Genomic DNA, 26997 nt, shown 5'->3' with positions numbered 1-26997 from the left:
CCCCGTTTGCGAGTGTACAATTATGTTCACGTCGGGGCCTGAAACGCCCCATAATTCAATTCGCGATGATTGTACATCCGCTAAGAGAAGTCAGCCGAAACTTAACCTCAACGTCAATACGGAGAAGTCAACATACAAGTGTAAGTAAAAACGAATGTAAATAAGTTAGAAACTGTGCTACTAAAGCACATGACGGTACAAACACTTCTCGTAAAAGTAATGATGTTTTTGTTTGGTTACCTTTTGGAAATTGTAGAAATAAACATTTTCCTTATTCAGAAGTTCCAGCTAAGCAGGCTAAAGTTAGCTAGGTAATTAATTTGCTAGGTATCCTACAGTAGGTGTCTATTAATAATTATATAGTTAATATAAGTAGACATGCAATAATAATTGACTAACACATATAAAGCAACCACAAGCTACCGGTGGCTGAAAACACAATTGCGGGATGAGACGAATTTCCGGGCAAGGGCGGTCCATTTAAAAATCTGAATCATTAAGTATGCACTTCATTTGAGGGCTGAGGGGAGAGGGTGTGTCTTAAGTGTTTGGAATGCAGCCAAGGACTGGGCAAATACTGTCATTGCAGGAAGCAGGTTAATTGTACATTACTGTTGACCAAATAATGGTTTTAGAACACAAACAATCTTCAGTTGTGTAGCCTAATCATCGAAATTACCGACATTATCAAAATTGCTTCGGTAAGAGGGCAATGTCGTTAGTAATTTTCTGTTTATCATCACAGCTTTAGTTAGTGGACACCCTGGAAAGAGAGCAATGGCGAGGGAGGAGGAGAGAAGGCGAGAGAGGGAAGGGAGGGAGTGAAGAGAGGAGGAACAAAGTACTGACCTTCTCAAACTCTTTCTCCTGGATTTCCAGCATGCTCTGAATCCTCCTCATCACATCTCTGAAAGGCTCACCCTGAGAACACACACAGAGTTAGTCAAACGCACAGGAAAAACCCAGCAGCGTTACAATTCTCCAAGTTGTTTAAAGGCACAGTCAACTTAGTGCATGTAAACTTCTGACCCACTGGAATTGTGATACAGTGAATTATAAGTGAAATAATCTGTCTGTAAACAATTGTTGGAAAAATGACTTGTGTCACGCACACAGTAGATGTCCTAACTGACTTGCCAAAACTATAGTTTGTTAACTAACTATAGTTTGTGGAATGGTTGAAACTCCAACCTAAGTGCATGTAAACTTCCAACTTCAACTGTATATCAAACCTTTGATCTACTCAAAGATCCATTATTAGCATGTTTTAACCACTCCTATAAAAACTGTAGATTATCAGACACTCAACAAGAAGGTCTGATTTCATTATTACTGAAACAGGACCGAGGTGGTAAATATAAAGATCCAATCCGAAAAGAAAAAAAACTGGGAGGCTCCTTACACTTCTTGCTGCGATGCAAAAATCCTGACAAAATGCATAGAACAGCCGACTTCGAAAAAGACCTTTGATAAATCTTGGGGAATCTCTTGTATAATAGGTTAAAGTCATGTACAGCAACACCAGGTTTAAAATCGTAAAATAATGGTTACTTCTCAGAAAGTATTGAACTGCCAAGAGGAGTTAAACAAGGTTGTCTATTGTCTCCAAATGTATTTGTTCTGGCCATTGAAATGCTCTCTTAAGATCAGATCAAACAATAACATCAAGGGTTTACAAAATCATAGACTAAAAACAAGTGTTAATATACGCAAATGTTTAACTATTTATGAAGAGATTAAAATATCACACTGATTAACTCATCACATCACAGTTTATGTATTTACTACTAACGGCGCTGTCTACTCCAGACTACTCATGGTTCAAATTATATGAGCAAATAATATTTACATGTATTTGGAATGGTAACCCAGACAAAAGTAAACATGCTTATTTATATAATGAATATGTTTGGGGGACTGAAATGTAAATATTAAAGCATTAATTAAAAGATCTCACTAAAAGCTTCACTCATACAAAAGTTAAACTGAAACCCAAAATGGTTCCACAGTAGCAACATTTGTAGTTAATCCACAATACTAATCTAATTGACAGAGTGAAAAGAAGGAAGCCTGTACACAATATGAATATTCCAAAACATGCATCCTGTTTGCAACAAGGCACTAAAGTAATACTGCAAAAAATGTGGCAAAGCAATTACATTTTTGTTAAATGTCATTTTGTTTTAACATTACATGGCAAAAATAGTAGCAGCGGAAAGTTCCATCCTGAGTGATAAAGTAGAGGCTATGAATGACTTTACCAGCAGCTACAGTGGCCTACACTCCTCTGTCTGAGACAGTAGAACAGACATGCTTCAGCATTAGGCTGTCAGTCAACACCACACAGTGGCCTACACTCCTCTGTCTGAGACAGTAGAACAGACATGCTTCAGCATTAGGCTGTCAGTCAACACCACACAGTGGCCTACACTCCTCTGTCTGAGACAGTAGAACAGACATGCTTCAGCATTAGGCTGTCAGTCAACACCACACAGTGGCCTACACTCCTCTGTCTGAGACAGTAGAACAGACATGCTTCAGCATTAGGCTGTCAGTCAACACCACACAGTGGCCTACACTCCTCTGTCTGAGACAGTAGAACAGACATGCTTCAGCATTAGGCTGTCAGTCAACACCACACAGTGGCCTACACTCCTCTGTCTGAGACAGTAGAACAGACATGCTTCAGCATTAGGCTGTCAGTCAACACCACACAGTGGCCTACACTCCTCTGTCTGAGACAGTAGAACAGACATGCTTCAGCATTAGGCTGTCAGTCAACACCACACAGTGGCCTACACTCCTCTGTCTGAGACAGTAGAACAGACATGCTTCAGCATTAGGCTGTCAGTCAACACCACACAGTGGCCTACACTCCTCTGTCTGAGACAGTAGAACAGACATGCTTCAGCATTAGGCTGTCAGTCAACACCACACAGTGGCCTACACTCCTCTGTCTGAGACAGTAGAACAGACATGCTTCAGCATTAGGCTGTCAGTCAACACCACACAGTGGCCTACACTCCTCTGTCTGAGACAGTAGAACAGACATGCTTCAGCATTAGGCTGTCAGTCAACACCGCACAGTGGCCTACACTCCTCTGTCTGAGACAGTAGAACAGACATGCTTCAGCATTAGGCTGTCAGTCAACACCGCACAGTGGCCTACACTCCTCTGTCTGAGACAGTAGAACAGACATGCTTCAGCATTAGGCTGTCAGTCAACACCACACAGTGGCCTACACTCCTCTGTCTGAGACAGTAGAACAGACATGCTTCAGCATTAGGCTGTCAGTCAACACCACACAGTGGCCTACACTCCTCTGTCTGAGACAGTAGAACAGACATGCTTCAGCATTAGGCTGTCAGTCAACACCACACAGTGGCCTACACTCCTCTGTCTGAGACAGTAGAACAGACATGCTTCAGCATTAGGCTGTCAGTCAACACCACACAGTGGCCTACACTCCTCTGTCTGAGACAGTAGAAAAGACATGCTTCAGCATTAGGCTGTCAGTCAACACCACACAGTGGCCTACACTCCTCTGTCTGAGACAGTAGAACAGACATGCTTCAGCATTAGGCTGTCAGTCAACACCACACAGTGGCCTACACTCCTCTGTCTGAGACAGAGGAGACTGGTGTGACTGATCCAGTCAGTCACACCAGATCAAGTCAGTCAGTGAGAACAGTCAGTCACACCAGATACAGTCAGTCACACCAGATCCAGTCAGTCAGTGAGAACAGACATGAAACGGAGTAAGACAACACACACCTGTCTGATCTTCAGCAGGAAAGGGATTCCAAACGTTCCAAAGACCTCCTTGTGGAAATGTGCCACGGGAATCAACATCTCAGTGTCCTTATCCAGGTCTACCTGGTCCAGAGGAAGTTCCTAGAGCGAGAGAGAGAGGTTAGGAGGAGAGGAGGAACGCACCTCTATTCTGAAGGTGTGGAGAGAGAGAGAGAGAGAGGTTAGGAGGAGAGGAGGAATGTACCTCTATTCTGAAGGTGTGGAGAGAGAGAGAGAGGTTAGGAGGAGAGGAGGACGCACCTCTATTCTGAAGGTGTGGAGAGAGAGAGAGAGAGAGGTTAGGAGGAGAGGAGGAATGTACCTCTATTCTGAAGGTGTGGAGAGAGAGAGAGGTTAGGAGGAGAGGAGGAACGCACCTCTATTCTGAAGGTGTGGAGAGAGAGAGAGAGGTTAGGAGGAGAGGAGGAACGCACCTCTATTCTGAAGGTGTGGAGAGAGAGAGAGAGAGAGGTTAGCAGGAGAGGAGGAATGTACCTCTATTCTGAAGGTGTGGAGAGAGAGAGAGAGAGAGGTTAGCAGGAGAGGAGGAATGTACCTCTATTCTGAAGGTGTGGAGAGCGAGAGAGGTTAGCAGGAGAGGAGGAATGTACCTCTATTCTGAAGGTGTGGAGAGCGAGAGAGGTTAGGAGGAGAGGAGGAATGTACTCTATTCTGAAGGTGTGGAGAGAGAGAGAGGTTAGCAGGAGAGGAGGAATGTACTCTATTCTGAAGGTGTGGAGAGAGAGAGAGGTTAGCAGGAGAGGAGGAATGTACCTCTATTCTGAAGGTGTGGAGAGCGAGAGAGGTTAGCAGGAGAGGAGGAATGTACCTCTATTCTGAAGGTGTGGAGAGAGAGAGGTTAGGAGGAGAGGAGGAACGCACCTCTATTCTGAAGGTGTGGAGAGAGAGAGAGGTTAGCAGGAGAGGAGGAATGTACTCTATTCTGAAGGTGTGGAGAGAGAGAGAGGTTAGCAGGAGAGGAGGAATGTACTCTATTCTGAAGGTGTGGAGAGAGAGAGAGGTTAGCAGGAGAGGAGGAATGTACCTCTATTCTGAAGGTGTGGAGAGCGAGAGAGGTTAGCAGGAGAGGAGGAATGTACCTCTATTCTGAAGGTGTGGAGAGAGAGAGAGAGGTTAGCAGGAGAGGAGGAATGTACCTCTATTCTGAAGGTGTGGAGAGAGAGAAAGAGAGGTTAGGAGGAGAGGAGGAACGCACCTCTATTCTGAAGGTGTGGAGAGAGAGATAGGTTAGCAGGAGAGGAGGAATGTACCTCTATTCTGAAGGTGTGGAGAGAGAGAGAGAGGTTAGGAGGAGAGGAGGAACGCACCTCTATTCTGAAGGTGTGGAGAGAGAGATAGGTTAGCAGGAGAGGAGGAATGTACCTCTATTCTGAAGGTGTGGAGAGAGAGAGAGGAGTGAGCAGAGAGAGAACAAGAGGAGAAAGAACATACCTCTATTCTGAAGGTGTGGAGAGAGAGAGAGAGGAGTGAGCAGAGAGAGAACAAGAGGAGAAAGAACACACCTCTATTCTGAAGGTGTGGAGAGAGAGAGAGAGGTTAGCAGGAGAGGAGGAATGTACCTCTATTCTGAAGGTGTGGAGAGAGAGAGAGAGGTTAGGAGGAGAGGAGGAACGCACCTCTATTCTGAAGGTGTGGAGAGAGAGAGAGGAGTGAGCAGAGAGAGAACAAGAGGAGAAAGAACACACCTCTATTCTGAAGGTGTGGAGAGAGAGAGAGGAGTGAGCAGAGAGAGAACAAGAGGAGAAAGAACACACCTCTATTCTGAAGGTACGGCTGGCGGCGGGAGATAAACATTCTAACAGCTCATCCTCCTGGTGAACCCCGATGATCTTATAGCTTACTATCTCCAACAGTCTGGAGAGAGGGAAGTGAGAGGGAGGGATGGGAGGAGTGTGGGAGGGGGGAGAGAGAGGGCGTGAGGGAGAGCGAGAGGTTAGAGGCAGGGTGTAGAAAAATAGAGAACAGCAGCAGTCAAGTATAATAATAGCATTAAAGAACCCCTGGATGTAATACAGGCCTGACCACCAGAAGTATAATAATAGCATTAAAAGAACCCCTGGATGTAATACAGGCCTGACCAGCAGAGGTATAACAATAGCATTGAAGAACCCCTGGATGTAATACAGGCCTGACCACCAGAGGTATAATAATAGCATTGAAGAACCCCTGGATGTAATACAGGCCTGACTACCAGAGGTATAATAATAGCATTGAAGAACCCCTGGATGTAATACAGGCCTGACCACCAGAGGTATAATAATAGCATTGAAGAACCCCTGGATGTAATACAGGCCTGACCAGCAGAGGTATAACAAAAGCATTGAAGAACCCCTGGATGTAATACAGGCCTGACCACCAGAGGTATAATAATAGCATTGAAGAACCCCTGTATGTATTACAGGCCTGACCACCAGAAGTATAATAATAGCATTGAAGAACCCCTGGATGTAATACAGGCCTGACCACCAGAGGTATAATAATAGCATTGAAGAACCCCTGGATGTAATACAGGCCTGACCACCAGAGGTATAATAATAGCATTGAAGAACCCCTGGATGTAATACAGGCCTGACCACCAGAAGTATAATAATAGCATTGAAGAACCCCTGGATGTAATACAGGCCTGACCACCAGAGGTATAATAATAGCATTGAAGAACCCCTGGATGTAATACAGGCCTGACCACCAGAAGTATAATAATAGCATTGAAGAACCCCTGGATGTAATACAGGCCTGACCACCAGAGGTATAATAATAGCATTGAAGAACCACTGGATGTAATACAGGCCTGACCACCAGAGGTATAATAATAGCATTGAAGAACCACTGGATGTAATACAGGCCTGACCAGCAGAGGTATAATAATAGCATTGAAGAACCACTGGATGTAATACAGGCCTGACCACCAGAGGTATAATAATAGCATTGAAGAACCACTGGATGTAATACAGGCCTGACCACCAGAGGTATAATAATAGCATTGAAGAACCACTGGATGTAATACAGGCCTGACCAGCAGAGGGCAGCACTGTGGTGACTGTCTATCACAGTCTCTGCTTACCGGAGCTTCTCTGAGCCTTTGTCGGAGAGCTCCACAGCTTTTTTACATTCCTCCAGCAGGTCCCTGACACAGCCGTGTTTATCTGGGTAGAGAGTGATCTCCTGGAGGGAGAGAGGGAGATAGTTATGAAAATAATTTATTCATCATCAGGGTCAAAGGTTAGAAAGCCTGTGTGTGAGATCACATTTTTCAAACGAGGTGACCGTACAGAATGTTACCTTTTATTTGAGGGTACTTTCATACAGATGTTTTTTGTATTTTATTAATGCATTTTATACATCTAGTTTCCCCCATTTCAAGAAGTCAGAAGTATTTGGACAAATTCACTTGTGTATTAAAATAGTAAAAAATTTAGTGTTTGGGCCCATATTCCTAGCACGCAATGAATATATCAAGCTTGTGAATACAAACTTGTCAGATGAATTTGCAGCTTGTAAAAGGTAAAACATTAAAAGAAAATTAAAGATCGTGCCCCGCCCCCCACCAATAACAGGGCAGTTTGATCGTGCCCCCCCCCCCCCCCCCCCCCCCAATAACAGGGCAGTCTGATCATGCCCCCCCCCCACCAATAACAGGGCAGTCTGATCGTGCCACGCCCTGCACCAATAACAGGGCAGTCTGATCGTGCCCCGCCCCCCACCATAACCAATAACAGGAGAGCAACTTTGGGCAGTATGATCCTTATTCATGATTTTGGGGGTATGAGTGATCATTATTATTCATGGCTCATTCAGGATTATCTGTAACCATGGTAGCATCCACTTTCATGTGTTTAGAAACATTCTATTTACAATAAAAGTGAATCCAATGACAAAACATTACTTAACATTCATTTCTATTGGGCACAACATACCGCAAATTCATCCAACTAGTTGGTAGTCACAAGCTTGATGTAGTCATTGCATGCTAAGAATATGCGACAAAATAATAAACCTTTGACTATTTTAATACACCAAATACATTATACTTTCAAAAATGGGGGACTAGATGCATAGAGCGCTTTAATTTATAAAACAGTAAAACAGATATGAAAATACCCTCAAATAAAAATGTGACATTCTGTCCTGTTGCCTCAGAAAACATTTCAAATCCAAAAAGCTGGAGTATAAAGTCAAATGAAAAGTTGTATCTTTACTGTGTGTAATATAAACAGTGTGTATGTTACCTCTTCTCTGTATTGGCTGTTGAGCCATATGGACTTGAAGCTCCTCCTGTTCTCAAAGTCTGTGATCTTCATCTTTAACTGAGAGGAGACAACATTAACAGTCAGTTCACTCTCACACACACACCCCCCGGTACACAGACCCGTCACACACACCCACCCCCCGGTACACAGACCCGTCTCACACACCCCCCCCGGTACACAGACCCGTCTCACACACCCCCCCCGGTACACAGACCCGTCACACACACACACCCCGGTACACAGACCCGTCACACACACACACCCGGTACACAGACCCGTCACACACACACACCCGGTACACACCCCCTGGTACACACACACACCCTGGTACACACACCCCCTGGTACACACACACACACACCCCGGTACACAGACCCGTCACACACACACACCCGGTACACAGACCCGTCACACACACACACCCGGTACACAGACCCGTCACACACACACACCCTGGTACACAGACCCGTCACACACACACACACACACCCTGGTACACAGACCCGTCACACACACACACACACACACCCTGGTACACAGACCCGTCACACACACACACACACACACCCTGGTACACAGACCCGTCACACACACACACACACACCCTGGTACACAGACCCGTCACACACACACACACACACCCTGGTACACAGACCCGTCACACACACACACACACACCCTGGTACACAGACCCGTCACACACACACACACACACCCTGGTACACAGACCCGTCACACACACACACACCCTGGTACACAGACCCGTCACACACACACACACCCTGGTACACAGACCCGTCACACACACACACACCCTGGTACACAGACCCGTCACACACACACACACCCTGGTACACAGACCCGTCACACACACACACACACCCTGGTACACAGACCCGTCACACACACACACACCCTGGTACACAGACCCGTCACACACACACACACCCTGGTACACAGACCCGTCACACACACACACACCCTGGTACACAGACCCGTCACACACACACACACCCTGGTACACAGACCCGTCACACACACACACACCCTGGTACACAGACCCGTCACACACACACACACCCTGGTACACAGACCCGTCACACACACACACACCCTGGTACACAGACCCGTCACACACACACACACCCTGGTACACAGACCCGTCACACACACACACCCTGGTACACAGACCCGTCACACACACACCCTGGTACACAGACCCGTCACACACACACCCTGGTACACAGACCCGTCACACACACACCCTGGTACACAGACCCGTCACACACACACCCTGGTACACAGACCCGTCACACACACACCCTGGTACACAGACCCGTCACACACACACACACCCTGGTACACAGACCCGTCACACACACACACACCCTGGTACACAGACCCGTCACACACACACACACCCTGGTACACAGACCCGTCACACACACACACACCCTGGTACACAGACCCGTCACACACACACACACCCTGGTACACAGACCCGTCACACACACACACCCTGGTACACAGACCCGTCACACACACACCCTGGTACACAGACCCGTCACACACACACCCTGGTACACAGACCCGTCACACACACACCCTGGTACACAGACCCGTCACACACACACCCTGGTACACAGACCCGTCACACATGTTAAGTTCATGTTTTAAGTATCCCTATATTCCTGTTATTACGGGGCTATCACTCAGTCAAGAGTGCGCCTGCGCAGGAAGTTAGTTCGTGGATGGACCTAGCCGTGAGTGTAATGGCTACCTTGTAGTGTGTTCATACAGTATAGTAAACTTTGTTCAACTGGAACCTTGTCGTTGTGTCATTTCGAGTTAACAGAAAGCCTGGGCAGAGGCTAAGAGCAGGCAAACCTTACATAATATTCCTTTCTGGTGGAGGAGCTTCAGCATGAAGCAGGTGTGTGTGTGTGTGTGTGTGTGTGTGTGTGTGAGAGAGAGACACTGATGGAGCAGTGACTGGTGAGGAACAGGCTGTCTTATGGCCCTGCTACATTATAGACGTCGGGCGCCCGGCCATCAGCCATCGAGGAAATGCTTCCTTCGAAGCACTTCACTGGGATGCGCCAGTCAAGTTCAAATACTCAGCCAACTGCTGTCACATCACCATCAATGATGACTGTCAATCATATCACACACCCCTACCTGTTGGTAGTAGAGTTTCTTGGGCTGACGTGGTTTGAAGAACTGCAGCAAATCTCGGAGAGTTCCTTCATAGTTGTGTCTGAGAGGATTCCCAGGTCCGTCTCTGTACCTGCCCAGAGAGGAGAGGAGAGAGGGAGGGAGGAGGAGAGAGGGAGGGAGGAGAGAGGAAGTAGGACGAGAGAGAGAGGGAAAGAGGAGGAGAGAGAGAGTAGGACGAGAGAGAGAGGGAAAGAGGACGAGAGAGAGAGGGAAGGAGGAGGAGAGAGAGAGGGAAGGAGGACGAGAGAGAGAGGGTAGGACGAGAGAGAGAGGGTAGGAGGAGGAGAGAGGGAGTAGGACGAGAGAGAGAGGGTAGGAGGAGGAGAGAGGGAAGGAGGAGGAGAGAGAGAGGGAAGGAGGACGAGAGAGAGAGGGTAGGACGAGAGAGGAGAGGGTAGGAGGAGGAGAGGGAGTAGGGACGAGAGAGAGAGGGAGTAGGAGGAGGAGAGAGGGAGTAGGACGAGAGAGAGAGGGTAGGAGGAGGAGAGAGGGAGTAGGACGAGAGAGAGAGGGTAGGAGGAGGAGAGAGGGAGTAGGACGAGAGAGAGAGGGAGTAGGACGAGAGAGAGAGGGAGTAGGACGAGAGAGAGAGGGAGTAGGACGAGAGAGAGAGGGAGTAGGACGAGAGAGAGGGAGTAGGACGAGAGAGAGGGAGTAGGACGAGAGAGAGAGGGAAGGAGGAGGAGAGGGGAAGGAGGAGGAAGAGGGGAAGGAGGAGGAGAGAGGGAGTAGGATGAGAGAGAGAGGGAAGGAGGAGGAGAGAGAGAGGGAAGGAGGAGGAGAGAGAGAGGGAAGGAGGAGGAGAGAGAGAGGGAAGGAGGAGGAGAGAGAGAGGGAGTAGGACGAGAGAGAGAGGGAAGGAGGACGAGAGAGAGAGGGAAGGAGGACGAGAGAGAGAGGGAGTAGGAAGAGGAGAGAGGGAAGGGAGGAGGAGAGAGGGAGTAGGACGAGAGAGAGAGGGAGTAGGAAGAGAGAGAGAGGGAAGGAGGAGGAGAGAGGGAGTAGGACGAGAGAGGGAAGGAGGAGGAGAGAGGGAAGGAGGAGGAGAGAGGGAAGGAGGAGGAGAGAGGAAGGAGGAGGAGAGAGGGAGTAGGACGAGAGAGAGAGGGAAGGAGGAGAGAGGGAGTGAGTAGGACGAGAGTGAGAGAGGGAGTGAGTAGGACGAGAGAGAGAGAGGGAGTGAGTAGGACGAGAGAGGGAGGGAAGGAGGAGAGAGGGAGGGAAGGAGGAGAGAGGGAGGGAAGGAGGGGAGAGGGAGGGAAGGAGGGAGAGAGGGAGGGAAGGAGGGAAGGAGGGAAGGAGGAGGAGAGAGGGAGTAGGACGAGAGAGAGAGGGAGTAGGACGAGAGAGAGGGAGTAGGACGAGAGAGAGGGAGTAGGACGAGAGAGAGAGGGAAGGAGGAGGAGAGGGGAAGGAGGAGGAGAGAGGGAGTAGGATGAGAGAGAGAGGGAAGGAGGAGGAGAGAGAGAGGGAAGGAGGAGGAGAGAGAGAGGGAAGGAGGAGGAGAGAGAGAGGGAAGGAGGAGCGAGAGAGAGAGGGAGTAGGACGAGAGAGAGAGGGAAGGAGGACGAGAGAGAGAGGGAAGTAGGACGAGAGAGAGAGGGAGTAGGAAGAGGAGAGAGGGAAGGAGGAGGAGAGAGGGAGTAGGACGAGAGAGGGAAGGAGGAGGAGAGAGGGAAGGAGGAGGAGAGAGGGAAGGAGGAGGAGAGAGGAAGGAGGAGGAGAGAGGGAAGTAGGACGAGAGAGAGAGGGAAGGAGGAGAGAGGGGAGTGAGTAGGACGAGAGAGAGAGAGGGAGTGAGTAGGACGAGAGAGAGAGAGGGAAGTGAGTAGGACGAGAGAGGGAGGGAAGGAGGAGAGAGGGAGGGAAGGAGGAGAGAGGGAGGGAAGGAGGGGAGAGGGAGGGAAGGAGGGGAGAGGGAGGGAAGGAGGGAAGGAGGAGGAGAGAGGGAAGGAGGAGGAGAGAGGGAAGGAGGAGGAGAGAGGGAAGGAGGAGGAGAGAGGGGAAGGAGGAGGAGAGACGGGGAAGGAGGAGGAGAGAGGGAAGGAGGAGAGAGAGAGAGAGAGAGGGAAGGGAGGAGAGAGAGAGAGAGGGAAGGAGGAGGAGAGAGAGAGAGGGAAGGAGGAGGAGAGAGGGAGGGAAGGAGGAGGAGAGAGAGAGGGAAGGAGGAGGAGAGAGAGAGGGAGAGGAGAGGAGAGAGGGAGGGAAGGAGGAGGAGAGAGGGAGTAGGACGAGAGAGAGGGAAGAAGGAGGAGAAAGAGAGGGAAGGAGGAGGAGAGAGGGAGTAGGACGAGAGAGAGAGGGAAGGAGGAGGAGAGGGGTGGAGAGAAGAGAGAGAGAGGGAAGGAGGAGGAGAGAGGGAGAGGGAGTAGGACGAGAGAGAGAGAGAGAGGGAAGGAGGAGGAGAGAGAGAGGGAAGGAGGAGGGAGAGAGGGAGTAGGACGAGAGAGAGAGGGAAGGAGGAGGAGAGAGGGAGTAGGACGAGAGAGAGAGGGAAGGAGGAGGGAGAGAGGGAGTAGGATGAGAGAGAGAGGGAAGGAGGAGGAGAGAGGGAGTAGGATGAGAGAGAGGGAGGAGGAGGAGAGAGGAGTAGGATGAGAGAGAGAGGGAAGGAGGAGGAGAGAGGGAGTAGGACGAGAGAGAGAGGGAAGGACGAGGAGAGAGGGAGTAGGATGAGAGAGAGAGGGAAGGAGGAGGGAGAGAGAGAGGGAAGGAGGAGGAGAGAGAGGGAAGGAGGAGGAGAGAGAGGGAAGGAGGAGGAGAGAGAGAGTAGGACAAGAGAGAGGAAAGGAGGAGGGAGAGAGGGAGTAGGACGAGAGAGAGAGGGACAGGTTACTCAACAAGTCAACTTGGGGCTTCAAACTTTTTGTACTGACTCAGTGTGGTGCGTGAAACCGGAGTGTGTCCATGTGTGTGACGGCAGTCCTACCCCTCGGGATTTGAAGAACTGGAGGAGCATGGGATCTGTGTTCAACCTCTGAGCCACCGTCTTCGCCACCTGACAGACAGACAGAGACAGACAGGTTAAAGAGATTCTCCAGCCCACTTTTGTTGGGGTGCAGCACAGCTTCAAGAAAACAGTTGCTTTCAAACTACGGATTTCATGGCAAATTGAGGTAAGACAGTAATTCTGCTGATAGATTATACATGTATGAACAACAAACACCTTGACACATCCAGCCCAAAGCGGTAGGTTAAAAAATACTTTCTTAGTGACTAAAGTACCGGAGCATGTCTTTAACAAACACACCAGCTTTGTTGAACAATACCCAAATGTTGAAGGAACAGTCACAATGCAAGACAGTGTGACCTCTTGCTGACCTGGAAGTAGTTCATCCTGTTGGGAGTGTGTGTGTGTGTGTGTGTGTTACCTGGAAGCAGTTCATCCTGTTGGGAGTGTGTGTGTGTGTGTTACCTGGAAGCAGTTCATCCTGTTGGGAGTGTGTGTGTGTGTGTTACCTGGAAGTAGTTCATCCTGTTGGGAGTATGTGTGTGTGTGTTACCTGGAAGTAGTTCATCCTGTTGGGAGTATGTGTGTGTGTTACCTGGAAGTAGTTCATCCTGTTGGGAGTATGTGTGTGTGTTACCTGGAAGTAGTTCATCCTGTTGGGAGTGTGTGTGTTACCTGGAAGTAGTTCATCCTGTTGGAGAGTGTGACAACAAAGCCGGGGTCGTTGTGGATGGTCTTGTCACAGAAGATAACGTCCACTCGGTGGTAGAGGTCCCGGAAGTAGTCCTTGGCTGTGGGCAGCTCACTGCTGTCGTTCTCTGGGTCGTCTCTGTAGAGAGGGGAGGGAGAGAGATAGAAAACAGACAGACATTAGCTGGGAGAGGCTAGTCAATGTGTTACTGAATTCTCCAAACACAATTGATGTGTTGGGAAGAGCATAACATTCTCTACAACAGGGCTCTCCAACTCTGTACCCTCCTGTAGGTTTATGTTAGATTCCCGGGACCATGTAGGGATGACTTACTTCTGGAAGACGATGATGTCTCCGTCCATGAGTTCATCCAGGGCCTTGTCCAGTGACACGTCATAGTCCTGTATCCGCTCCGTTAAATTAGGCTTCACTTCCTGGAACACAGACACATGGGAGATGGAGGCTGTTTGTGTAGATGTGTCAGACCTGGAGTTGGGTATGTGTTCTCAACTAATAGAGGATAAGGCTAGTGTGTGTGTGTGTGTGGTACAGCTTGCGGTTCACCAAGCCCGTTCACCAAACTCAAGGTTCAGTGCGCATTGCGGTTTAGGGGGTCATATATAAAAAAAAAAAAGGGGTGTAATTACCCTTTAAAAAGGTTTACCACCCAGTGTAGAGGACTAGTGGTTTGATGATCAGATCAGATTTACTGAAGGTTTACCACCCAGTGTAGAACACTAGTGGTTTGATTTCCAGATCAGATTTACTGAAGGTTTACCACCCAGTGTAGAGGACTAGTGGTGTGATGATCAGATTTACTGAAGGTTTACCACCCAGTGTAGAGGACTAGTGGTGTGATGATCAGATTTACTGAAGGTTTACCACCCAGTGTAGAGGACTAGTGGTGTGATGATCAGATTTACTGAAGGTTTACCACCCAGTGTAGAGGACTAGTGGTTTGATGATCAGATTTACTGAAGGTTTACCACCCAGTGTAGAGGACTAGTGGTTTGATGATCAGATTTACTGAAGGTTTACCACCCAGTGAATAGGACTAGTGGTGTGATGATCAGATCAGATTTACTAAAGGTTTACCACCCAGTGTAGAAGACTAGTGGTTTGATGATCAGATTTACTGAAGGTTTACCACCCAGTGTAGAGGACTAGTGGTGTGATGATCAGATTTACTGAAGGTTTACCACCCAATGTAGAGGACTAGTGGTTTGATGATCAGATTTACTGAAGGTTTACCACCCAGTGTAGAGGACTAGTGGTTTGATGATCAGATTTACTGAAGGTTTACCACCCAGTGTAGAGGACTAGTGGTGTGATGATCAGATTTACTGAAGGTTTACCACCCAGTGTAGAGGACTAGTGGTGTGATGATCAGATTTACTGAAGGTTTACCACCCAGTGTAGAGGACTAGTGGTTTGATTTCCAGATCAGATTTACTGAAGGTTTACCACCCAGTGTAGAGGACTAGTGGTTTGATTTCCAGATCAGATTTACTGAAGGTTTACCACCCAGTGTAGAGGACTAGTGGTGTGATGATCAGATTTACTGAAGGTTTACCACCCAGTGTAGAGGACTAGTGGTGTGATGATCAGATTTACTGAAGGTTTACCACCCAGTGTAGAGGACTAGTGGTTTGATTTCCAGATCAGATTTACTGAAGGTTTACCACCCAGTGTAGAGGACTAGTGGTTTGATGTCCAGATCAGATTTACTGAAGGTTTACCACCCAGTGTAGAGGACTAGTGGTTTGATGATCAGATTTACTGAAGGTTTACCACCCAGTGTAGAGGACTAGTGGTTTGATGATCAGATTTACTGAAGGTTTACCACCCAGTGTAGAGGACTAGTGGTGTGATGATCAGATCAGATTTACTGAAGGTTTACCACCCAGTGTAGAAGACTAGTGGTTTGATGATCAGATTTACAGAAGGTTTTCCACCCAGTGTAGAGGACTAGTGGTTTGATGATCAGATTTACTGAAGGTTTACCACCCAGTGTAGAGGACTAGTGGTGTGATGATCAGATTTACTGAAGGTTTACCACCCAGTGTAGAGGACTAGTGGTTTGATGATCAGATCAGATTTACTGAAGGTTTACCACCCAGTGTAGAGGACTAGTGGTTTGATTTCCAGATCAGATTTACTGAAGGTTTACCACCCAGTGTAGAGGACTAGTGGTGTGATGATCAGATTTACTGAAGGTTTACCACCCAGTGTAGAGGACTAGTGGTGTGATGATCAGATCAGATTTACTGAGGTTTACCACCCAGTGTAGAGGACTAGTGGTTTGATTTTCAGATCAGATTTACTGAAGGTTTACCACCCAGTGTAGAGGACTAGTGGTTTGATTTCCAGATCAGATTTACTGAAGGTTTACCACCCAGTGTAGAGGACTAGTGGTGTGATGATCAGATTTATTGAAGGTTTACCACCCAGTGTAGAGGACTAGTGGTTTGATGTCCAGATCAGATTTACTGAAGGTTTACCACCCAGTGTAGAGGACTAGTGGTTTGATGATCAGATCAGATTTACTGAAGGTTTACCACCCAGTGTAGAAGACTAGTGGTTTGATGATCAGATCAGATTTATTGAAGGTTTACCACCCAGTGTAGAGGACTAGTGGTTTGATGATCAGATCAGATTTACTGAAGGTTTACCACCCAGTGTAGAGGACTAGTGGTTTGATTTCCAGATCAGATTTACTGAAGGTTTACCACCCAGTGTAGAGGACTAGTGGTGTGATGATCAGATTTACTGAAGGTTTACCACCCAGTGTAGAGGACTAGTGGTTTGATGATCAGATTTACTGAAGGTTTACCACCCAGTGTAGAGGACTAGTGGTGTGATGATCAGATCAGATTTACTGAAGGTTTACCACCCAGTGTAGAAGACTAGTGGTTTGATGATCAGATTTACAGAAGGTTTTCCACCCAGTGTAGAGGACTAGTGGTTTGATGATCAGATTTACTGAAGGTTTACCACCCAGTGTAGAGGACTAGTGGTGTGATGATCAGATTTACTGAAGGTTTACCACCCAGTGTAGAGGACTAGTGGTTTGATGATCAGATCAGATTTACTGAAGTTTACCACCCAGTGTAGAGGACTAGTGGTTTGATTTCCAGATCAGATTTACTGAAGGTTTACCACCCAGTGTAGAGGACTAGTGGTGTGATGATCAGATTTACTGAAGGTTTACCACCCAGTGTAGAGGACTAGTGGTGTGATGATCAGATCAGATTTACTGAAGGTTTACCACCCAGTGTAGAGGACTAGTGGTTTGATTTTTCAGATCAGATTTACTGAAGGTTTACCACCCAGTGTAGAGGACTAGTGGTTTGATTTCCAGATCAGATTTACTGAAGGTTTACCACCCAGTGTAGAGGACTAGTGGTGTGATGATCAGATTTATTGAAGGTTTACCACCCAGTGTAGAGGACTAGTGGTTTGATGTCCAGATCAGATTTACTGAAGGTTTACCACCCAGTGTAGAGGACTAGTGGTTTGATGATCAGATCAGATTTACTGAAGGTTTACCCACCCAGTGTAGAAGACTAGTGGTTTGATGATCAGATCAGATTTATTGAAGGTTTACCACCCAGTGTAGAGGACTAGTGGTTTGATGATCAGATCAGATTTACTGAAGGTTTACCACCCAGTGTAGAGGACTAGTGGTTTGATTTCCAGATCAGATTTACTGAAGGTTTACCACCCAGTGTAGAGGACTAGTGGTGTGATGATCAGATTTACTGAAGGTTTACCACCCAGTGTAGAGGACTAGTGGTTTGATGATCAGATTTACTGAAGGTTTACCACCCAGTGTAGAGGACTAGTGGTGTGATGATCAGATCAGATTTACTAAAGGTTTACCACCCAGTGTAGAAGACTAGTGGTTTGATGATCAGATTTACTGAAGGTTTACCACCCAGTGTAGAGGACTAGTGGTGTGATGATCAGATTTACTGAAGGTTTACCACCCAATGTAGAGGACTAGTGGTTTGATGATCAGATTTACTGAAGGTTTACCACCCAGTGTAGAGGACTAGTGGTTTGATGATCAGATTTACTGAAGGTTTACCACCCAGTGTAGAGGACTAGTGGTGTGATGATCAGATTTACTGAAGGTTTACCACCCAGTGTAGAGGACTAGTGGTGTGATGATCAGATTTACTGAAGGTTTACCACCCAGTGTAGAGGACTAGTGGTTTGATTTCCAGATCAGATTTACTGAAGGTTTACCACCCAGTGTAGAGGACTAGTGGTTTGATTTCCAGATCAGATTTACTGAAGGTTTACCACCCAGTGTAGAGGACTAGTGGTGTGATGATCAGATTTACTGAAGGTTTACCACCCAGTGTAGAGGACTAGTGGTGTGATGATCAGATTTACTGAAGGTTTACCACCCAGTGTAGAGGACTAGTGGTTTGATTTCCAGATCAGATTTACTGAAGGTTTACCACCCAGTGTAGAGGACTAGTGGTTTGATGTCCAGATCAGATTTACTGAAGGTTTACCACCCAGTGTAGAGGACTAGTGGTTTGATGATCAGATTTACTGAAGGTTTACCACCCAGTGTAGAGGACTAGTGGTTTGATGATCAGATTTACTGAAGGTTTACCACCCAGTGTAGAGGACTAGTGGTGTGATGATCAGATCAGATTTACTGAAGGTTTACCACCCAGTGTAGAAGACTAGTGGTTTGATGATCAGATTTACAGAAGGTTTTCCACCCAGTGTAGAGGACTAGTGGTTTGATGATCAGATTTACTGAAGGTTTACCACCCAGTGTAGAGGACTAGTGGTGTGATGATCAGATTTACTGAAGGTTTACCACCCAGTGTAGAGGACTAGTGGTTTGATGATCAGATCAGATTTACTGAAGGTTTACCACCCAGTGTAGAGGACTAGTGGTTTGATTTCCAGATCAGATTTACTGAAGGTTTACCACCCAGTGTAGAGGACTAGTGGTGTGATGATCAGATTTACTGAAGGTTTACCACCCAGTGTAGAGGACTAGTGGTGTGATGATCAGATCAGATTTACTGAAGGTTTACCACCCAGTGTAGAGGACTAGTGGTTTGATTTCCAGATCAGATTTACTGAAGGTTTACCACCCAGTGTAGAGGACTAGTGGTTGATGATCAGATCAGATTTACGAAGGTAGAGGACTAGTGGTTTGATGTCAGATCAGATTTACTGAAGGTTTACCACCCAGTGTAGAGGACTAGTGGTGTGATGATCAGATTTACTGAAGGTTTACCACCCAGTGTAGAGGACTAGTGGTTTGATGTCCAGATCAGATTTACTGAAGGTTTACCACCCAGTGTAGAGGACTAGTGGTGTGATGATCAGATTTACTGAAGGTTTACCACCCAGTGTAGAGGACTAGTGGTGTGATGATCAGATCAGATTTACTGAAGGTTTACCACCCAGTGTAGAGGACTAGTGGTTTGATTTTCAGATCAGATTTACTGAAGGTTTACCACCCAGTGTAGAGGACTAGTGGTTTGATTTCCAGATCAGATTTACTGAAGGTTTACCACCCAGTGTAGAGGACTAGTGGTGTGATGATCAGATTTATTGAAGGTTTACCACCCAGTGTAGAGGACTAGTGGTTTGATGTCCAGATCAGATTTACTGAAGGTTTACCACCCAGTGTAGAGGACTAGTGGTTTGATGATCAGATCAGATTTACTGAAGGTTTACCACCCAGTGTAGAAGACTAGTGGTTTGATGATCAGATCAGATTTATTGAAGGTTTACCACCCAGTGTAGAGGACTAGTGGTTTGATGATCAGATCAGATTTACTGAAGGTTTACCACCCAGTGTAGAGGACTAGTGGTTTGATTTCCAGATCAGATTTACTGAAGGTATACCACCCAGTGTAGAGGACTAGTGGTGTGATGATCAGATTTACTGAAGGTTTACCACCCAGTGTAGAGGACTAGTGGTTTGATGATCAGATTTACTGAAGGTTTACCACCCAGTGTAGAGGACTAGTGGTGTGATGATCAGATCAGATTTACTAAAGGTTTACCACCCAGTGTAGAAGACTAGTGGTTTGATGATCAGATTTACTGAAGGTTTACCACCCAGTGTAGAGGACTAGTGGTGTGATGATCAGATTTACTGAAGGTTTACCACCCAATGTAGAGGACTAGTGGTTTGATGATCAGATTTACTGAAGGTTTACCACCCAGTGTAGAGGACTAGTGGTTTGATGATCAGATTTACTGAAGGTTTACCACCCAGTGTAGAGGACTAGTGGTGTGATGATCAGATTTACTGAAGGTTTACCACCCAGTGTAGAGGACTAGTGGTGTGATGATCAGATTTACTGAAGGTTTACCACCCAGTGTAGAGGACTAGTGGTTTGATTTCCAGATCAGATTTACTGAAGGTTTACCACCCAGTGTAGAGGACTAGTGGTTTGATTTCCAGATCAGATTTACTGAAGGTTTACCACCCAGTGTAGAGGACTAGTGGTGTGATGATCAGATTTACTGAAGGTTTACCACCCAGTGTAGAGGACTAGTGGTGTGATGATCAGATTTACTGAAGGTTTACCACCCAGTGTAGAGGACTAGTGGTTTGATTTCCAGATCAGATTTACTGAAGGTTTACCACCCAGTGTAGAGGACTAGTGGTTTGATGTCCAGATCAGATTTACTGAAGGTTTACCACCCAGTGTAGAGGACTAGTGGTTTGATGATCAGATTTACTGAAGGTTTACCACCCAGTGTAGAGGACTAGTGGTTGATGATCAGATCAGATTTACTGAAGGTTTACCACCCAGTGTAGAGGACTAGTGGTGTGATGATCCAGATCAGATTTACTGAAGGTTTACCACCCAGTGTAGAGGACTAGTGGTGTGATGATCAGATTTACAGAAGGTTTTCCACCCAGTGTAGAGGACTAGTGGTTTGATCAGATCAGATTTACTGAAGGTTTACCACCCAGTGTAGAGGACTAGTGGTGTGATGATCAGATTTACTGAAGGTTTACCACCCAGTGTAGAGGACTAGTGGTGTGATGATCAGATCAGATTTACTGAAGGTTTACCACCCAGTGTAGAGGACTAGTGGTTTGATTTTCAGATCAGATTTACTGAAGGTTTACCACCCAGTGTAGAGGACTAGTGGTTTGATTTCCAGATCAGATTTACTGAAGGTTTACCACCCAGTGTAGAGGACTAGTGGTTTGATGATCAGATCAGATTTACTGAAGGTTTACCACCCAGTGTAGAGGACTAGTGGTTTGATGATCAGATCAGATTTACTGAAGGTTTACCACCCAGTGTAGAGGGACTAGTGGTTTGATGTTCCAGATCAGATTTACTGAAGGTTTACCACCCAGTGTAGAGGACTAGTGGTGTGATTTCCAGATCAGATTTACTGAAGGTTTACCACCCAGTGTAGAGGACTAGTGGTGTGATGATCAGATCAGATTTACTGAAGGTTTACCACCCAGTGTAGAGGACTAGTGGTGTGATGTTCAGATCAGATTTACTGAAGGTTTACCACCCAGTGTAGAGGACTAGTGGTTTGATTTCCAGATCAGATTTACTGAAGGTTTACCACCCAGTGTAGAGGACTAGTGGTTTGATTTCCAGATCAGATTTACTGAAGGTTTACCACCCAGTGTAGAGGACTAGTGGTTTGATGATCAGATTTACTGAAGGTTTACCACCCAGTGTAGAGGACTAGTGGTTTGATGATCAGATTTACTGAAGGTTTACCACCCAGTGTAGAGGACTAGTGGTTTGATGTCCAGATCAGATTTACTGAAGGTTTACCACCCAGTGTAGAGGACTAGTGGTTTGATGTCAGATCAGATTTACTGAAGGTTTACCACCCAGTGTAGAGGACTAGTGGTTTGATGATCAGATTTACTGAAGGTTTACCACCCAGTGTAGAGGACTAGTGGTGTGATGATCAGATTTACTGAAGGTTTACCACCCAGTGTAGAGGACTAGTGGTGTGATGATCAGATTTACTGAAGGTTTACCACCCAGTGTAGAACACTAGTGGTGTGATGATCAGATCAGATTTACTGAAGGTTTACCACCCAGTGTAGAAGACTAGTGGTTTGATGATCAGATTTACTGAAGGTTTACCACCCAGTGTAGAGGACTAGTGGTGTGATGATCAGATTTACTGAAGGTTTACCACCCAGTGTAGAGGACTAGTGGTGTGATGATCAGATTTACTGAAGGTTTACCACCCAGTGTAGAGGACTAGTGGTGTGATGATCAGATTTACTGAAGGTTTACCACCCAGTGTAGAGGACTAGTAGTGTGATGATCAGATTTACTGAAGGTTTACCACCCAGTGTAGAAGACTAGTGGTTTGATGATCAGATCAGATTTACTGAAGGTTTACCACCCAGTGTAGAAGACTAGTGGTTTGATGATCAGATCAGATTTATTGAAGGTTTACCACCCAGTGTAGAGGACTAGTGGTTTGATGATCAGATCAGATTTACTGAAGGTTTACCACCCAGTGTAGAGGACTAGTGGTTTGATGATCAGATTTACTGAAGGTTTACCACCCAGTGTAGAGGACTAGTGGTTTGATGATCAGATCAGATTTACTGAAGGTTTACCACCCAGTGTAGAGGACTAGTGGTTTGTATTTTATGAAGTATTAATTCTGGTTCACAGTGCGGATCCAATAGAGGTCCCCGTATCAAATGGGTCGGTACAAATATGTGTACTGTTACACCCTTAGTATGTGGATACGTGTTAGACCTGTGTTCTCACCTCAGAGAAGGCTAGTGTGTGTGTGTGTGTGTGTGTTCTCACCTCATAGAGGATAAGGCTGGTCTCCTGTTGAAAGCCTGCTCTCTCACACATGACGGGCAGCAGGTCTCCTGGTAGAGAAAACAGCATACATTTAACACTGCTTTACACACACACACTTTTCAACTCTAATACTACTCCACATCCACCACAGGGTTCTCCTCAGGATTTAACAAGGTGGTGCTGCTGAGTAAGGAGGGGGAGGGGTAACTGAACCCCCCCCCCCCTCCTCCCTAACTGAACTCCCCCCCCCCCCCCCCCTCCTCCCTAACTGAACTCCCCTCTGCCATTTCCTGCACTTTAGAGGCTTAAATGATCAAAGTAAAACAATTAAATTAAAATGACAGTGACGCAATCAGTCCACAAGGTGGCACATCACCCCCCCCCCTTACGTATTGTTAGGAGAGGAGTCTGTACCACACAGCCCAGACACAGCAGGATACTTACGTATTTTACAGGATATAGCTGTGTAGATATGTCCACAATAATTTAAGCTTCTGCTTTTTGGATCATACATCTTCAGGAACAACATGACGTCGTCTGAAAAGAGAAGAGAGTTTGAGAACGATCATTAAAAAAAGGACAATCTATTTTTACTTGACCCGTTACATGAAAAAACATTTCCATTTCTTTGAAACGACTTGTGATTTCATCTAGAATAGTAAAATGGCTTTAACTAGCTGCTTTGTACTTAGTGGTCATTAGTCAGAGGGCGTCAACCCCCCCCCCCCCAGTCAGAGGGCGTCAACCCCCCCAGTCAGAGGGCGTAACGCCCCCCCCCCCAGTCAGAGGGCGGCAACCCCGTCCCCCCCCAGTCAGAGGGCGGCAACCCCGTCCCCCCCCAGTCAGAGGGCGTCAACCCCCCCAGTCAGAGGGCGTCAACCCCCCCCCCCCCAGTCAGAGGGCGTCAACCCCCCCCCCCCCCCACTCAGAGGGCGTCAACCCCCCCAGTCAGAGGGCGTAACGCCCCCCCCCCCAGTCAGAGGGCGGCAACCCCGTCCCCCCCCAGTCAGAGGGCGGCAACCCCCCCCCCCCAGTCAGAGGGCGTCAACCCCCCCAGTCAGAGGGCGTCAACCACCCCAGTCAGAGGGCGGCAACCCCCCCCCCAGTCAGAGGGCGTCAACCCCCCCAGTCAGAGGGCGTCAACCCCCCCAGTCAGAGGGCGTAACGCCCCCCCCCCCCCCCCCCAGTCAGAGGGCGGCAACCCCCCCCCCCCCCCCACTCAGAGGGCGTCAACCCCCCCAGTCAGAGGGCGTAACGCCCCCCCCCCCCCCAGTCAGAGGGCGGCAACCCCCCCCCCCAGTCAGAGGGCGGCAACCCCCCCAGTCAGAGGGCGTAACGCCCCCCAGTCAGAGGGCGGCAACCCCCCCCCCCCCCCAGTCAGAGGGCGTCAACCCCCCCAGTCAGAGGGCGGCAACCCCCCCCCCCAGTCAGAGGGCGTCAACCCCCCCAGTCAGAGGGCGGCAACCCCCCCCCCAGTCAGAGGGCGTAACGCCCCCCCCCCCCAGTCAGAGGGCGGCAACCCCCCCCCCCCCCCCCCCAGTCAGAGGGCGTCAACCCCCCCAGTCAGAGGGCGTAACGCCCCCCCCCAGTCAGAGGGCGGCAACCCCCCCCAGTCAGAGGGCGTAACGCCCCCCAGTCAGAGGGCGGCAACCCCCCCCCCCCCCCCCCCAGTCAGAGGGCGTAACGCCCCCACCCCAGTCAGAGGGCGGCAACCCCCCCCCCCCCCAGTCAGAGGGCGGCAACCCCCCCCCCCAGTCAGAGGGCGTAACGCCCCCCCAGTCAGAGGGCGTAACCCCCCCCCCCCCAGTCAGAGGGCGTAACGCCCAGTGCCCTAAACAACCTGAGAATAAAGGAATATCAGAATAACAGTCTTTGATAATCGGTAATAATCTGTAAAATAAATGTCTAAACTCACGGTCTTTGTCGAACTTGGGTAACGTTGCTCCACTGGCAGCCATCTCAGGATCCACCGTCTCCAAAAATATAGTCCAGGGATTCTCATTGTCGCTCAAGTCTATCATCTGGGGAGGAAATACACACAGGGTTACACACACACCAGTCCCTATACTGTCTTCCAAGAGACTACAGGACCGTTTCCAGGTCAGCCTGATGGTTGTGTTACTCACAGACTTGCTGCAGTCTGCCTCATAGTCCAGCATGGCAGGTCTCTTGGTGCCGTTGCTCCGGGCCTGCATGGGCCACAGCCTCATCTGGTCCTGTGGGAAACCCTGCAGCACATCAATACACACTGTCAGACTGGGGCTACACACAAGCATGGTTCCTCTCAAGGTTTCTTACTTTGGCGTCCTCTGGGAGAAGAAGAACAGTGGTCGAACGGCAGGTTAAAGGTTAACGGAGAGGACAGCAACACACAGAGAGAGAAGAGAGTCTCACCATGGTCTGGGAGAGATTCTGGACAAACTCCTGCAGCGTGGAGCTCTTCAGGACCTTGAACACAGTGTACTTCACCTTCTCCTCATCATACATGTCATTACCCTGGTGACCACAGAACTGGTCCTCTGTCACAATCTGGGAGGAGAGAGAGCGAGGTGGAGAAGAGAGGAGGAGAGGAGAAGGAGAAGGAGAGAGGAGAGAGAGGGCGAGGGGGGAGACAGAGGGAGGGGAAGAGACATGGAGAAATAGAGACAAGTGATTCATAACACCAACATTCTCCTAAAGCCATTCTGTTATTAGCTGGACCTGTGACTGGGGGGAGGAGGAGAGAGCTCCAAGCCTTACCTGGACCTGCATGTAGAGATGGGCCTCCTGCCGCTCCTTCCTCTTCTGAGCCTCAACCCTCTTCTCCTCCTGAAGCCTCTCCACCAGCTGCTGGGGGATGTCCACGTCGTTTACCGCCAGCAGCACCTCACCTGGGGGGAGACGGGTAAACACAGGGTTACCTAACAATACCTCACCTGGGGGGAGACGGGTAAACACAGGGTTACCTAACAATACCTCACCTGAAGTGTTGACTACCATGTGCTACAAAAGGTAGTATAAGGCTTCATAGCATTGACTTAGTGAGTTATAAGGCTTCATAGAGTTATAAAAGTAATATCCTGACTTAACCTGTTGGGGCTAGGGGGCAGTATTTTCACGGCTGGATAAAAAAACGTACCCGATTTAATCTGGTTACTAATCCTACCCAGTAACTAGAATATGCATATACTTATTATATATGGATAGAAAACACCCTAAAGTTTCTAAAACTGTTTGAATGGTGTCTGTGAGTATAACAGAACTCATTTGGCAGGCAAAACCCTGAGACATTTTCTGACAGGAAGTGGATACCTGATGTGTTGAATTACCTTTAAGCCTATGCCATTGAAACACACAGGGGTTGATTAATGTTTTGGCACTTCCTATTGCTTCCACTAGATGTCACCAGCCTTTACAAAGTGTTTTGAGTCTTTTACTGTGAGATCTGACCGAACAAGAGCCATGGAACGGTGATGGCCGATTAGACTCTGGCGCGCGAGTTCATGTTGGGTACCCTCGTTCCAATACGTTATAAAAGAGAATGCATTCGTCCACCTTGAATATTATTAATGTTCTGGTTAAAAAAGGCACTAATGATTTATGCTATACAACGTTTGAAAGAACGTAAATATATTTTTTCCCCTCGTTCATGACGAGAAGTCCGGCTGGCTTAGATCATGTGCTAACAACACGGATCTTTTTGGATATAAATGATGAGCTTTTTTGAACAAAACTACATTCGTTATGGACCTGGGATTCCGGGAAGTGACATCTGATGAAGAGAATCAAAGGTAATGGATTATTTACATAGTATTTTCGATTTTAGATCTCTCCAACATGGCCGTTTGTCTGTATAGCAAAGCATATTTTTCTGGGCGCAATGCTCAGATTATTGCAAAGTGTGATTTCCCAGTAAGGTTATTTTTAAATCTGGCAAGTTGATTGCGTTCAAGAGATGTAAATCTATAATTCTTTAAATGACAATATAATATTTTACCAATGTTTTCTAATTTTAATTATTTAATTTGTGGTGCTGACTTGACTGCCGGTTATTGGAGGGAAACGATTTCCTCAACATCAATGCCATAGTAAAATGCTGTTTTTGGATATAAATATGAACTTGATAGAACTAAAAATGCATGCATTGTCTAACATAATGTCCTAGGAGTGTCATCTGATGGCGATTGTAAAAGGTTAGTGCATCATTTTAGCTGGTTTTATGGTTTTGGTGACCCTGTCTTTGAATTGACAAAACATTACACACAGCTATTGTCAATGTACTC

At 47.5% G+C, this 26997-nt stretch overlaps 1 protein-coding gene across 1 annotated transcript in view; it reads right to left on the bottom strand.

Moving 5' to 3' along the window:
* Positions 1-26997, bottom strand: part of LOC106606244 (ubiquitin carboxyl-terminal hydrolase 7) — a 75064-nt gene that overhangs the window by 7555 nt on the left and 40512 nt on the right. The window contains exons 15-29 of the mRNA XM_082976293.1: positions 25475-25605; positions 25130-25264; positions 24862-24963; positions 24651-24756; positions 23180-23272; positions 22736-22803; positions 14253-14353; positions 13904-14057; positions 13197-13276; positions 10240-10342; positions 8041-8118; positions 6876-6976; positions 5569-5668; positions 3776-3895; positions 850-921 (exon numbers count right to left, since the gene is read on the bottom strand). Coding sequence (XP_082832419.1) covers positions 850-921; positions 3776-3895; positions 5569-5668; positions 6876-6976; positions 8041-8118; positions 10240-10342; positions 13197-13276; positions 13904-14057; positions 14253-14353; positions 22736-22803; positions 23180-23272; positions 24651-24756; positions 24862-24963; positions 25130-25264; positions 25475-25605 — 1544 coding nt within the window. The remainder of the gene's footprint in view (positions 1-849; positions 922-3775; positions 3896-5568; positions 5669-6875; positions 6977-8040; positions 8119-10239; positions 10343-13196; positions 13277-13903; positions 14058-14252; positions 14354-22735; positions 22804-23179; positions 23273-24650; positions 24757-24861; positions 24964-25129; positions 25265-25474; positions 25606-26997) is intronic.

Source organism: Salmo salar, chromosome 06 (assembly GCF_965601325.2).
Source record: "Salmo salar chromosome 06, fSalSal1, whole genome shotgun sequence".
In the NCBI taxonomy this organism is placed as follows: Eukaryota; Metazoa; Chordata; class Actinopteri; order Salmoniformes; family Salmonidae; genus Salmo; species Salmo salar.
This window is presented reverse-complemented; position numbering and strand designations above follow the sequence as displayed.